This window comes from Labeo rohita, chromosome 7, assembly GCF_022985175.1.
Source record: "Labeo rohita strain BAU-BD-2019 chromosome 7, IGBB_LRoh.1.0, whole genome shotgun sequence".
NCBI lineage: Eukaryota > Metazoa > Chordata > Actinopteri > Cypriniformes > Cyprinidae > Labeo > Labeo rohita.
In genome coordinates this window covers 18455140-18471269 of record NC_066875.1, presented here as the reverse complement: position 1 = coordinate 18471269, position 16130 = coordinate 18455140, and the positions used below count along the sequence as shown (strand labels likewise).

Below are 16130 nucleotides of genomic sequence, written 5' to 3'. Positions count from 1 at the left end.
TAGTGTGAGGTCTAGAATACTGCAGGTACATGTTGAAAGGTGACTTTTACATTTCATATTTCATGAGGTACAGTCCCTGTGATTCTGGATTCGTTTATATTGCATTCAGGGGTCAGTGCAGTGCGCTTTTAAAGATTGCTGTCTGCTGTTTTAGCATGGTCAGCACTCTGCCTCCCTGATTTTCAATTTGAACACTGAAGTAAACTGAAGGGCCCAGGCCAGGAGTTATCGCTCTGCTCACATAGTCTGAAAGAAGCGCGTCTTGTGTTCTGTCACTACAGATATTACAAGTACTTTGACTTACCCACGGGGGGAAACAGCAGGGACAATATGTGTTTAACTAACCGGGTGCTAGTGTAACTAGCCAATTTTTCCTCAACCTGTCTTTGGACTTTTTGTACTGTATGTTTGTGTTTTCACACAGAGAGTGTTGAGTTGTGAACAGCTTGCTAAAAAAATCCAAAACACAATGAGAAAATGTGAGATCCTCATCCCTCCAGCTGTGTATTTCCACCCAGGCCGACTCCTGCCAAGTCTCTCTTTGTCTAGTAATTGTATTCTTACTCAACAACTTAGCCCATTACAATATGGATTGTCTCCCAGGGATGTGGTTGGAGAACCACATACGAGTCGTTCGAACACTTCCGCTCTGAAGATTATCTGCTAGGCTCTATTGTGATGAAGATGACTAATGCCATTATATGCACAAATCTGATAAAGTCCTGCTGTTCCCACGTAGCGTGTTCAGAATAGCTACACAGAAACGTTGGGTGCCGCAGCGACATCAATTTGTCGAGACCTGCTTTCAGTAACCGCGTTAACTGGCGCAACAGCTCTATACCTGCTTTAGTTTCATTTCCTATGGTGTTATGTTTTCAGCTCAAGAATATGATGAAGATGGAGATGAAATCTTCACTAACCAGCTTTTTTTTCACTAACCTGCTGCAGTGCTGTGGGATGTGGTTTTGGCAGAATTCCTGACAGTTTAAAAGTGCACCAATATTTTTGCTAACAAGGCCCTCACGACATCAGGAAACATGGGGGTGCACCATCCCACAGCCACTAAATTACCCCCCACGGCTTCTGCCTCCGCCTGAATTTTGCAGTCACATGCTTAATACAGCACTGCACCGTCTATTCTCCAGCAAATCCAAACAGCCTTCTGTAGGACATTACATGCCATATCTCATGGTTAAATGATTCCAGTCAATATTTAAGGCCATCGCAAGACCATAAAACTGACTATCGGCATGAGGCCCTCTAATGATTTAGCAACCGGCCGTAAATATAGACAGCGGATTTGATTTAAGTCAATATCTGTAACTCATCTATAACTGTGAGTTTCCCTGTAGTACTGCAGAGTTGAGTGTTGTTCATTAGAGAATGCAAGTTCTCTTTTTGCTGTGAATATAAATAGGTGACTAAATTAACTGTGGAAGGTCATAATTTCCCAAGTGAGAGTTGCTAACATGCTTACAAGTAATGATTGCAATTTCATTTTCTTGATTTAATAGGCCAGAGGAAAAACAATTAAATTGCAAGTGATTCTCTGTGTGTTTGTGCCTGTGTTTATCTCCGCAGACTCAAACTCTTGAAAGTTTGAGCTCTCGTCTGAAGGCCCAAGGGTATCTGGGCTGAGCTAATGACAATTCCGAGGTAGTTTCTTTAACAAGTTCATCAGATTGATACTATTAGCAGTGATATTAAAAGCTGCAAGACTAATGGAATGATCAAATATCAATAGTAATTACATGACCGTATAATTAAAGTCTAGATAATTGTAGATGAATGTTAGCAGGATACCATGGGGGGATCCTAGTGTTTGTAGTCAAGACCACCTAAACCGAGACCAAGACCAAGACAAGACCATGGCAGAGTGAGACCAGAGACCAGTCCAGCACTCCTTAAATTCGTCTGAAAGATCCACATTTACCGCCTAAGAAATGTTTTAAAAAAAAATATAAATAAATAATAATAATAATAAATGTTCATTACACTTACAAATGCATAAACAATGTTATGAGGTTCATGTTTTAAATATAAAATTTTGAATACAGAAATATGATGGAAAAATAAGTATAACTAAATAATATGAAACTAACATCAACAGTAGGTAGTCTGTGAAAAAATGAGCTGCTCAGATTTCGCTCCCCCAGTGACTTAGAAAGGGGGTCTTATTATAATATTACTGCCCCTCAATCTGCACATTTCCACCCACGGCGCCACCATTCTGTTTTCGCAAGCGACAACGGTGTACCAGTTCTAAAACCATGGCAAAAGTTTGAGCAAGGCATGCTAACTGTTCTGTTGTTTGCTGCACAAACGAGCACAGAACACTATTTAGAGTCCCAGCCTCAGAGGAGACAAGAGAGCAGTGGATTAATAGATTTATTTACTGTATATTACACTGCTGCCACACAGATCTAATATAAACATGTAATTTCTTTCCCAGGTGTTTACTTTCACAGACATAACCGACTGTTTTTGTAACTCATGTGTTTTACCACAAACTTGTGTGAATTTGACAGTTTAAGCACAATAAGACATAAAAACTCACATGCCGTGTGACAGCTGCTTTCTGTGCATGTGCTTTGGAAGTGTGCACTCAGAAAACCATATTTCATGAGTTCACGCTTACATATAATTAGCTAGAGTATAGTAATGCATATTTGTGCATTTATATCTGTCCGGGGAAGGGCTCCGAGCTCGGGAATGGCCCGAACCCAGAGTGAGGAGATGGGGTGGTGGAGGGATGCTGATAAACCGTCAAATGGATAGAGGCAAGTCAGCTGTATTTAAATTTGTAGCGTTGATTAGCTTGAGTGAGCTCCCCTTGTGATAACTAGGCAAGGTATCTGACGCGCTCCTCCCGAACCTTGTTAATAAAACATCATATCTAAACTAATATGGTTTAAAACAAATGATTTTAGCATGATAGACATGATAAACAAAACCAAACAGATGTTTTTGGCAGAGTATCTAAGGTAGGAGCTGTAAAGGCACAGCTCTATTCTGGGAAAGTGGGCAGGGAGCAACAGCTCATTTGCATTTAAAGAGACATGCACGAAAACAGTGTGTTTCTGCTTCCACCAAGTGGCAACCTCCCGGTCTCCCACTTGAAGCCAACACGGAAGTGACTAAAACTGCAATTCATCGACTGGCTGCAGTCAATCCCATAGACTCCCCATGTTAAAATGTCCAACTTCACAGCAGAAAAAAATATGTTTACAGCCTGGTTCAAAAAGTGGTTTTGGTCTATATAGCTAATTCTGCCCTTCATGTCAACTGTGAGGGGGATGAATTTTTTTATAACTCATCCGTTTAATTTATATTAAGCCTTAAACTTCTGCATAATTTAGGGCGTGGCCACTTAAGTGACAGGTGGATTGCCACTGCTGTCACCACCGTCGCACTAGGCGGACGTGGTTTCAGCAACCAGCTCAGCCCACGTCCCACCTATTTGCCCATTTTTGATTATCCGGGAGTGACGTGCAATGACGCGATTCCAAGATGGCGACGGCTGACTCCCGCCCACTAAGAGCTTCAAAAATGCTCTTCAGAAACCTACAGGTGACGTCACGGACACTACGTCCATGTTTTTTACAGTCTATGGCTTCCACAGAAATACACAACAGTTCTGCTATGGATTTGTTTAGAACTGTTTTCATTGGTGCAAAAAAGTCACATTTTAATAAGTTTTTATTTACTGAATGTTAGTGTAAAATCAGTTCTCTTCCTCTTTGTGTAATTACATCATATATTAGAATATAAAAACATGATCTCATACAAGTACTGTTTTTGTAATCATATCTTCAATTTTGTTGGCGTTCGTATTAATTTTGGTGATGTTTTTGACACAATCTCCCATTAATTTATTCAGCACAACAGTAACAAAAGAAATCACATTACAAATAAGTGTATATATTTACTTACAATATGTCGACCTAATTTAAAGTGAGCTCTACATCCAGTCACAGCAATGATGTTAATAAATGAATCAGACAGTGCACTGGGAATGAAATGATTTGAAATAAAATACTAAATCTTCTTAAGCCAGGTATAGAATACACAATTTAAGGCTGATTTCACTCTCTGACACTTTTCTGAAGATTGCTAAATGCATGTAATCTATGGCAAATCTCTGCTTGTTAACCTGAGTGACAATCGCAGAGTCTGAATTATCAAAGAGGCGATCTAAGAGATCTAGATGTCTAGAAAATTTTTATCAGCTTATATCTGTCTCTGAGCCTTGCAGTGTGAAATGTGTTATGACTGTAAATGGCACCAGCTACAACATACAGCTAATGAGAGAGCAGGATACTGGGAAAAGTATATTTCTATTTTTTTCCGCTGCAAATCAGCACACAGAAAACCTGGCTCACAAGTTTCTTCTAGCGCATACGTTTTGTAAACGAGACAGTATGGGATTCTTCCTTTAGTGAATAATTGTGTAATGTTCAACCTTTGGCTGCCAATCCGTTATGCTTCATAAACATTCATGTTATGTGAAAGGAACAGCGATCTGACTTTGAAAACCATCTAGTGTATTAGTCTGAGACCAAGACAAGATCAAGTACAAATGTGGCCAATACGGTGACAAGACTGAAACCTTCAAAAAATAGTCTTGAGACCAACTATTAGTAATATCGTAATTGTAATAACACTATTAGTAACATTATACATTTTTGGCTTTAGAGGTATTTGGTGGGAACATTAGATCGATGGACAATATCTCCCTGCAGCCTGATCCACCCACACAGCCAGAGAAGAGCAAGGGGAAAAAAAAGAGTGATTACGGCCATTTCATCTGATTATTCATCAGTGTCATTATGATAATGGAGGCAGCATAAGTTATTTTGGCACAATCCAGTGATTATGGCGATTATACCTGGCCATAGATGCTTCAGTCTAAATGACTTTACAGCCTAAGACTCCTACTGGATGCGCAGAGGAAGCTGAGGAAGATCTATGTGGGAGTAATTTGCATTACTCCCTCATTTTGTATCTATTTTCTCTGGCTAAACTGCTTGAAAAGCCCTTCTAAGAGGCAAGTAAGCTATTGATTTTTTACTTGTTTAAACACACTGGTAGGATGGGGCTTCGATCATTTGAAAGATGTGCATCACTCTCTTTAGAATACACTGAGGTTCAGATGCTGGATTTAATTGCGTTGTTTAATGCGGTACAGGATTTTGGTTTTATTTCTTTGAGCTGGAACACTGCAGTAGTTCTAATGAGCGTGAAATAAATTGCAGAAGGATCATACTTTTCATAATTACTTTGAAATCACACTCTTTCAGAATAAAACGTCAGTTTTATCCCATTGTTTAATGTTGTTGTGTACTCAAGGTGAACATGACATGTACTTATTGTGCACTTCAGTCTTTGTAAATGTAAATGGAGGGCTTCCATTTCTAAAGCCTCTGCATTGGCTTCAACACAGTCTCTCCATTTAAGTAAAGACCTTGGCAGGCATCCCATAAGCAAAATCCTTTCTGGTAAGCCATTGTTTCCAGGTCCTGAGGAGCCAACACAGTGTCTCCTGAGAACTCACTTTAGTGTGTTGTTTGGTTTGTCCTTTTATACTTCTAGGGCAAATAAGCAGCGCACACTCCAGAACACTGTACTGTGTTTTTACATAATATTTAGATATAGTTAATAACTGCTCATGCAATTTTATGTTGCCTCTAACCCCTACAATAAAAATGCAAAAGAGAAATTATGCACATACCGTTTATACAGTTAAAAGCGTTGAATATTGAATATTTTATTAGGTGCACATTTGTTTAGTGTGAGCTGTTCATTGCTTTGTACTCACAACACAGCCATGACTTGATGGCATTTGGATATAAATTCCTCTATAACACTGAATCGATCGATGTCCTTGTGGAGACCCTCGGTGTCCTAAATGTAGGAAACAGAGATTTACTGAGATAACAAACAGAGGAGCACAGTGTACCAAAGGCCTGCTCGCAAGGATAAGCTATAAGATTCTGTGAATACAAAATAATAAAAAATAAAAAAAAAATATTCAGATCATTATGAGCTGTTTTTATTTGTTTTTAAAATCTGGGGTAATCTGGGGATAAACAACATAAAATGATAATGAGCAATAGTGCAATAGAGTGCAGTTGGTATAATGACTTTAATCAGCATCCCTCCCAGTGTCCTATAGGAGCTGATAAAAAAAAGAAACATTATTCATCATTTGCCAGTCCACTCATTTAACCTCTAAATCAAAATAACTTCATCTCTCTGATGTCTTAGCATTTCAAAGGGTTATCAGATTGACTCTGAAGTAAAAATGCAGAGATCGATTGAACTTACAGGACTCTTTCATCCATGCTTTTTGATTGCGAATAAGCTTAGATTGTAACACTTGTGTGAACATACTGTTTGAGCGAGAGCAGTTGTCAATAGACAATATTAAAATAAATTAGCTGAAAAAACACAATTTCAACAGCTCTCTGAAAGACGTTCATGTTTATTGATTTTTATACTGATGTTGCTTTATTATATTTATCTTGAATTTTATAAGCAAGCTTATTTTAATTTGTTTACTCTAGAATCTGTTTCATCAACTTCATCTTTATCTTTATTTATTTGTGTGTTGGTGTGTGTGTGTGTTATATATGTGTTAAAGCTTTATCTGTGGAGCGCTAAAGTAATTAATTTGATTGGCATAAGAGGAATACCTCAAGGAATATGCAGGCTTTGGAAAGTGTACTGCAGGGAAAAATTCAGTCAAAACGCATTAAATTAGCGCTTCACTCTCAAGATTCATCAGCAGCAGCAAAGAGCAAGGATCAGACTTGTATGTGTGTTTGAATAATTATGAAATTGCTTAGGATTATGAAAATGCTGCTATTGCTTGTGATTAAAGCAGCAGTTTTCAAAGAAACAAATCATTATGCAAATATCGAATTATTTTGAATTTCTCCCTCCAGCATATTTATATCTTCATGCTATAACTTCTGTTAATAAATGCTGAGTATATAACAACATAAGGTACATATAAAAAAAATGTACCCCTAAATGGTACATACAGCACAGCTGAGTTCAAAAGTTTCCATCCCCCTTTCAGAATCATTAAAAATGTTATTTATTTTACCAAAATAAGAGGGATTATACAAAATGCATGTTATTGTTTATTTAGTACTGACCTGAATAAGATATTTCACATAAAAGATGTTTCATACAGTCCACAAGAGAAAATAATAGTTGAATTTATAAAAATGACCCCTTTCAAAAGTTTACATCCCCTTGATTCTTAATACTGTTACCTGAATGATCCACAGCTGTGTTTTTTTTTTTTCGCTTAGTGATGGTTTGTCCTGAACAGTTAAACTGCCTGCCATTCCTGAGAAAAATCCTTCAGGTCCCACAAATTCTTTGGTTTTTCAGCATTTTTGTGTATTTGAACCCTTTCCAACAATGACTGTATGATTTTGAGATCCATCTTTTTTACACTGAGGACAACTGAGGGTCTCATATGCAACTATTATAGAAGGTTCAAATGCTCACTGATGCTCCAGAAGGAAAAACCATACATTAAGAGACAGAGGGTGAAAACTTTTGAAAATAATGGAGATGTGTACATTTTGCCTAAATATCTTTTTTTTATTATTTAGTATGGCCCTTCAAAGGCTACAGAAGATACATGTTTCCCAGAAGACAAAATAAGTTAAATTTACCCTGATATTCAAATTCCAAAATTTTCCAAATTTTGATAAAATAATTAACATTTTAATGATTCTGAAAGGGGGATGTATGACCTCAACTGTATTAGTACCTACCTCACATTAGAACCTTTTGAAAGGGTATGTCCTCAGTGACAATTTTGTACCCTTTTTATGAGTGTATAATGACATCTTGACAAAAACTGTGAAAATGTCATCTTAAGTGTGTGTCAGAAAACTTAATTACTGCCTAAAACTTGCTGTTTTATACTTGTGCTTGTAGGATGATGTGTGGATTGCTATTATGTAATTAATAAGCTAAAAATGTCAAGTTTTACGTTTTAGACTACTTCTCGTGTCTCTAATTTTTGATGCAGGCCTCGAGCTAATCACTCAATCAATACCTGAGAGATTAGTGTGTGCCTCTGTAAATTCCTTGGTTATTTTTGGTAATGAAAAAGAGGCTCCTGCCAGGACATGCCCTGATTACCTCACGCATCCCATTAAATGTGCGTCCACTGGAAGTTCTCTCAGCTTCTCACAGTAAGGTGTCAATTACTGCTGCTGCTAACTAACATTCATTGCCTACTAGCGAGATTAACGTCTCGCTGTGACTAAATCAATCAGAGTCCTGAGTTTTAACAATTTTATAAGATGATCAACAGCACAGATGCACAGTGAGACCAACTGATAGTATAATAGGAAATCACAGACAAGAAGATGAATAATTCAAATTGAATCATTAAATTTATTCTAAGGAGACTGAGAACATGAAAGACAGAACTATTTAGACTTGATCATCACTGACAAAGCATGTGATATTTTTCAGTCTGCTTCTAACAGCAGACTAATCTAATACTGACAAAAGTCAAGTTCAAAACCATCTGCAACATTTATTTACTGCATAAAACTGTATATCAACCAACATGCGGCCCACTCATGCATTGAGGTTGTTGTTATTACTGGTTTCAAGCGACTTACTGATTGCAAAGCTCTCTATCTCATACTTTATTTCATTTCCTACTATGTTAAGAGGTTCTGAGAGTAATTATAACATAGCTTGCTTGAATAAAAGCATTTCTATGTATTTCAAAATACTCAATCGCTAATATACGGAAATTCAATTTTCCTCGTCAAAGCGAGTTTCACGGGTCCTGACTGTCTCTCCTTTCATTTCTCTCTCATTATTTAGAACAATACTGATTATAGTAACCTATTTGCAAACCGCGTAGGTAATAAGACATCTTATTTTTCATAAGAACACTTGAGCAGGTAATGAGAGCAGAGACTTGCAGGGTGAAGGGATTTTAAATTTAGTGTGTGCTGTTGCAGTGGCACATTTCTTGTGGGTTTTGACAATTCGGTTGCTATGTATCTTCATAGCATGTGCAAGCACATAGCGCTGAATATACAAGCCAAATACACATCCTTATCTCCTAGATATGCCCAGTGATGGACCTGTCTGCACCTAAATCCATCTTTCTGACAGCTTGCTGTGACATGATTTCCATATATCTCATTTTACTGCATAGCATTAAAGATTCAGGAGTGGTTTAGGGGATTTCACACTTAAGGCGCATGAAACAAATGTACAAAAAATATCTTGTTTTTTAAGCATTACAGTAAAGTCACACATGCATTTTCTTCCTTGGTTGTGGTTGTTTTTTCTTTGGAAATGATGTTCCTCCTAAGAAATAGTTGTCATTATTATTTACTTTTGAAAATAATTAATTGCAGGAACTTTTGCACAGGTCTGCTAGAAAGAAATCAAGAAATGGCAATGTGTTTTGATGTGTGCTTTTATGTGGAGGCTCATTTAACAGCTGTGACAGTAAAGATGCTCAATTCATCAATCACATTGCAAAACTCTATTCTGCATGTGTATTTTTCTTTGATATCACCAGAAGATCAGAAATGTACACGCATTTACATTTGACAGAAGAATGTTCTTCTTGATAAATTGCAGAACATCAGCAGAATTTGATGTTGTGTTTGACTGTCATCATGCTATGCTGACAATTTGACATGACACACTTTGCTAACAGATTTATTTTCCTCTTTCCTCTTTTTCAGACTGCCTATAAATGTTTGGGGAGAGAAAATCAGCGGGCATTAAATTATGAATGTTGAACAAGATGACCTCTTACCATCAGCGCCAGATGTTGAGAGGTCCTAGATGGAAAGGGGCTTGGTTTGACCCCTTGTTTCTCCTGCTTTTAGCCCTGCAGTTGCTTGTCGTCGCCGGATTGGTACGAGCGCAAACCTGTCCTTCCGTATGTTCCTGCAGTAATCAGTTTAGTAAGGTCATCTGCACACGCAGAGGTCTGAAGGATGTCCCTGACGGCGTCTCCACCAACACACGGTATCTAAACCTTCAGGACAATCAGATCCAGGTCATCAAAGTAGACAGTTTCAAGCATCTGCGACACCTTGAGATTCTGCAGCTTAGCAGAAACCACATCCGCAACATCGAAATCGGCGCCTTCAATGGGCTGACCAGCCTTAACACTCTGGAGCTTTTTGACAATCGCCTCACGACCATCCCAAATGGCGCCTTCGAGTATCTATCAAAACTGAAAGAGCTGTGGCTTAGGAATAACCCTATAGAGAGCATACCGTCTGATGCCTTCAGTCGCTTGCCCTCCCTGCGGCGCTTGGACTTGGGAGAGCTGAAGCGTCTCTCCTACATTTCAAGCGGAGCATTTCAGGGCTTGAGTAACCTTCGCTACCTGAATCTGGGCATGTGTAACCTCAAAGAGGTCCCCAATATTCAGCCCTTGATTCGCTTGGACGAGCTGGAGATGTCCGGGAACCAGCTCACCGTCATTCAGCCCAGTTCTTTTAAGGGTCTCGTCCATCTTCAGAAGCTGTGGATGATGCACGCCCAAGTCCAAACCATAGAGCGGAACTCCTTCGACGACCTGCACTCTTTGCGAGAGCTCAACCTGGCTCACAACAACCTTACCTTTTTGCCCCACGATCTCTTCACGCCTTTGCACCACCTGCAGCGAGTGCATTTGCATCACAATCCCTGGAACTGCAACTGTGACATCCTTTGGCTGAGCTGGTGGCTGAAAGAGACCGTGCCAACGAACACCAGCTGCTGCGCCCGCTGCAATTCCCCTCCCAGCCTCAAGGGGCGCTACATCGGTGAGCTAGACCAGAGCTACTTTCAGTGCTACGCGCCCGTTATCGTTGAGCCGCCTGCCGACCTCAATTTGACTGAAGGAATGGCGGCAGAGCTCAAATGTCGGACGAATTCAGTGACCTCGGTCAGCTGGCTAACACCAAATGGCTCCATCATAACACATGGGGCGCTCAAGATGCGCATCTCCGTCCAAAACGACGGAACACTAAACTTCACCAACGTCACCATCCAGGACACGGGAACCTACACTTGCATCGTCAGCAACATGCTAGGCAACATTTCAGCCTCTGCGGTCCTCAACGTGACGTCCGTTGACAACAGCGGCTTTAGTTACTTCACTACGGTCACTGTAGAGACAATTGAAACCTCTATCGATGGGGAGAGCAGGACACCTGTGCAGCCTTCTTTCGGCTGGGCGTCCTCCTCAACCACAAAGGGAACACCTATCGCCACAGAGAGAGCGTACACCATTCCCGTGACTGACATAGACATTGACGGCGCTCTCAATGGTTTGGAGGAAGTGATGAAAACCACCAAGATCATCATTGGCTGCTTTGTCGCCATCACACTCATGGCGGCCGTCATGCTCATAATATTCTACAAGATGCGCAAGCAGCACCACCAGCAGGATCACGATGGGCCGGCCCGCACCATCGAGATCATCAACGTACACGAGGAGCTGACGAGGGTTCCGGCCATGGAGAGTCACCTGACTCTTCCGCCCCTGGAGCATGAGCATTACAACCACTATAACTCCTACAAAACTGCTTATAACCATGTGTCTGCTCTCAGCTCGCTGCATAGTTCAGTGCATGAACCTTTACTAATCCAAGCCAGCTCAAAGGATAACGTGCAGGAGACGCAAATTTGACCATGTTTGACGAACTGAACTACTAACGCTGTTTCAATTTTGGTTGTGGACACGCTGTCGTAATGAAGATGACAGCGTGCATTAAGACCTTCAGCAATGTCACTGAGAGCCAGGGTGTATGTATAATTATTTTAACAAGTGTCTTTACAAATCTTATTTATTTAAAGATATGTGAAGTGACTGAATCATGAAATCACAACACAAAAAAAGTTAATATCTGCTTTTTTTCTTTTTCATTTCTATATTTTGTAAACTAGGGGAATGAATGATTTGCTTTCATGTGTTGGTAGAATTAAGCAAGAGAGTCGTGCGGGGTTTTTTTTTTTTTCTTTTTAGTTGTGGCATATTACATCCCGTTGCACCAACGTGTTTTCATTTTTTGAGACACTGGAAACAAAAACTGTCCACTGAAAACAGCAGACTTTAAATCGCATGGAGCACTTAGATATGAATGGTGGGCCTGATGGATGGCGCAGATCTAGAGAGGTGTATAAATGGTTACATTCCCCCATGAAAAATCCTGTTACTGAGCAAAAAGCTTTCATTGTCAGGGCCTGGATTATTCTGCAAATGCAGCTTGTGGGATAGGAAACATTTTTAGTATTTATAGAAGCCAGTGTTCCGAACACACATCAATTAACTTCAATTCAGAAAATAGGTTTGCATAATTGCCTTGAATTACAGTTCTCAAGTCAAGGTAGTATCTAAAATGTGGCGCTGGAAATTCAGCATTTTTTGCACAAAATCTGTAAATCTAATTTAGTACTCTAAATGCCAACAACCTGTGAATAAAAAATGAATTCTATACATCAGTGCACATCAGGCACGTACTATTATAGCCCCAATGCCACACGTGTGTGGGATATAATAGTATGTTAATAAAATGCAAGGTATGAAATAACCCTGAGTGGCTGAGGACTGAGGGAATATGATTTCTAAGATTGTTTCAGTTTCAGACAAAAATGGCTATGAGAAAATAAATAATGAAAACACACTGGACAAAATCAGAGTGCAGCCCAGTGCTTTGTTTATTTGCGAACTGCATTATTTTCAATAGAAGTGATTTGTAAACCACTGGTTTACTAGTTACTGTGTACGTGTGCTTTTGTATGTTTGTGTTGTATCTGTCATATACCATGAGTTATTATTTGTCTATGGAATGTTATGTTCATTCTGTTGTGTATTTAAAAATCACTTTTTTCTGAAACGGTTTATTTGACTCGCAACTGCATACCTCACCTAACATGATGATGATGATAATGAGTGTGCGAATCTGTCTGTGTCCATACGTGCAAAGGTTTGTGTGTTTATATGCCCTACCATGAAACTCTCTTGTTCATCGGCTTGTGTATTGCTTTCTCAAAATGTTTCTCAGCGTTGATAAAAGCTGATGTGTGATGTCTCTTTCCCCCCTTTTAATCATTTTGGACGACATGATAAGAAGATGTGATACTGGTCTCACCAGTCAACTGCTGAAGTAAACCTAATAGGTTCATATGGCAAAGGCATCAGAACGGTACATGAAGTATATACCTCTAATTCATCACGTGTGCTGACAAGTTTCATTTTGAATAGATGTTTGCCAGCAGGGAATTCATCGCATAACATTGTGTATGTAAGGTTTTAATCTTACATTTTAGCATTGAATTAACAGAATCATCTACTGAATGTGATAAGTTTCAAGAAAACATATTTCATCTTACATGATTCTTTTTATATTTAATTTTACGTGTTTCATTTTTTGTTGCACCAGACTTTTATTTTCACCCTCATTGCTGTTCATGTGTGGAAGATGAATTGTAACATTCATAAGCATTTCATGAAGGATAAACTGTTGCTTCCCAGCATATGTGTTTTTTTAATTAATTAATTTTTGTATCCAATTAAAAATGTTCCTACCATTTTTATTGTACATAATAGGTGGGATAAATTGGGACAGCAGAAAAAAAACAGCATTGTGCTGTTGAAAAAAAGACTAAAATGTCTCTGTTTTCAGAGGGTCTGTATATGAACGCTAGCTTGCTCCTATCTGCTTCAGTGTTCCCGAGCACTGCATCAGTTACAGAAGCTACTACGACTAGATCATTGATACCTACATGGCCTACATAGAAAATCTGTGGTGTTGGACTAAGCGGATTCTCTTTTGTTTTCTTCTTGTGATTTGTTTGTTATTGGTAACTCATTTTAGATTTCTATGCTGAACTGAAGTGATTTTTTTGGCAAGAGAATGTCTCTTTATTGACATATTTCTACAAGAACTGTTATTGAAAAATAACCAATAATATTTCTGTCAAACTACATATTTGCTGATCAATTCATAATGCTACTGTATGGGGATACAGCTAACTAAGCGTTAACCATAAAAAAATATATAAAATACCAGAGATTGTAGTTCATACGGTACATGCTGTAAATGTAAATAAAATGTTTTTTTCTAAAGTGTGAAGTGTGGGGACTTTTAAACACTTTTTAAATACTTTTCAGTATTATCTGCTTTGAGTTCATGCTCATTTCCACAAAACCTGTCATTTATATATTTCTTTTTTATTATTGTTATTCTTTCTCTCTCTATATTCAGACTAATAGAACCTGGAGAATCACACTATGAAAAGCCATACCATAGAATCCCCTTAGGTCTCTACTGGGATAGATGTTAACCACGTCTAAGTCTGAGATATACAGTATCTCACAAAAGTAAGTACACCCCTCATATTTCAGCAACGATTTTAGTATATCTTCTTAAGAAACAATACTATAGAAATGAAACTTGGATATTTTAGAGTAGTCAATGTCCAGCTTGTATAGCAGTGTATATTTACTGTCCCCTGAAAATAACTCAACATACAGCCATTACTGTCAAAATAGCTGGCAACAAAAGTGAGTACACCCTAAGTGATAACAGCACTATGTCATTTAACCATACAAAGTTGTGTATCTTGTATTAGAGCAGTTAAAATTTGGTGCTTTGAGTACAGTTCTTTCATACTGACCACTGGATGTTCAACAAGGCACCTCATGGCAAAGAGATCTCCATGAGGATTTGAGAATTAGAATTGTTGCTCTCCACAAAGATGGCCTGGGCTATAAGAGGTTCAGTAACAACCTGAAACTGAGTTACAGACGGGTTCCATTCGGAATAGGCCTCGCAAGTTGAGTGCTCGTTCTGTGCGTCAGGTGCAGAAGCTGGCTTCAAAAAACAGATGCATGAGTGCTGCCAGCATTGCTTTAGAGGTTGCAGAAGTAGAAGGTCCGCTTGTCAGTGCTCAGACCATACACTGCACACTGCAACAAGTCAGTTTGCATGGGCGTCATCTGAGAAGGAAGCCTCCTCTGAAGCTGGCTTGCAGGAAAGCCCGCAAACAGTTTGCTGAAGACAACCTGTCCAAGAGCAAGAAATGGTCTGATAAGACTAAGATAAACTTGTTTGGCTCAGATGGTGTCCAGCATGTGTGGTGATGCGCAAGAAAATTGTGTCTCTCCTACAGTCAAGCATGGTGGTGGTAGCATTGTGGTCTGGGGCTGCATGAGTGCTGCTGGTACTGGGGAGCTGCGGTTTATTGAGGGAAACATAGATTCCGTTATGTACTGTACATTTCTGAAGCAGAACATGATGCCTTCCCTTCAAAAACTGGGCAAAATGGCGAATTTCCAACATGATAATGACCCCCAAGATGACAGTTGCCTTTCTGAGGAAGGTGCAGGTGAAGGTCATCTGACCTGTATCCTATTGAGCACCTATGGGGCATCCTCAAGTGGAAGGTGGTGAAGCATCATGTGTCTTAACATGCAGCAGCTCCATAATGTTATTATAGAGGATTTAAAGAGGATCCCAGCAACAACCTGTGCAGTTCTGGTGAATACCATGCCCAGAATGATTAAGGCAGTGCTAGATATCAGTGGTGCTAATACAAAATATTGACACTTTGGACACAGTTTTAACAAGTTCAGGGTGTACTCACTTTTGTTGCCAGCTGTTTTGACAATAATGGTTGTATGTTGAGTTATTTTTAGGGGACAGTAAATATACACTGCTATACAAGCTGCACATTGACTTCTCTCAAATATATAAGTTTCATTTCTATAGTATTTTCCCTTGAGACGATATACTAAAATGATTGCTGAAATGTGAGGGGTGTACTCACTTTTGTGAGATACTGTACTGGTAAACAGGGCCTAGGATGCATAAGCTCTAACTATGTTTTCAGTATTTTGTTCATATCACACCAATAGTACTAATAAGTTCTTATTAATTAATTTGATATTTTATCCACCTTTTTCTTGCTGAAAGAATGGGTGCGGCCCTTTGTAAATTTTATGGTTCTGCCTTCCAGTCTCATCTGCACCCAGCTATTTTTAGCTGTACAAAACAGCTCATTTTGCTGCTTGATGTTTCAAATTGGTGTGTCTTACCGTATTATTTTAATGCATTATC

The 16130-nt window shown here is 39.1% G+C and overlaps 1 protein-coding gene across 1 annotated transcript in view; it reads left to right on the top strand.

Moving 5' to 3' along the window:
• lrrc4cb (leucine rich repeat containing 4C, genome duplicate b) overlaps nucleotides 1-14131 on the top strand; it is a 34281-nt gene extending 20150 nt beyond the window's left edge. The window contains exon 2 of the mRNA XM_051115203.1: nucleotides 9753-14131. Within this exon, the coding sequence (XP_050971160.1) occupies nucleotides 9803-11698 (1896 nt within the window). The 5' untranslated portion in view covers nucleotides 9753-9802 and the 3' untranslated portion in view covers nucleotides 11699-14131. The remainder of the gene's footprint in view (nucleotides 1-9752) is intronic.
• The last annotated feature ends 1999 nt before the right edge of the window (nucleotides 14132-16130 follow it).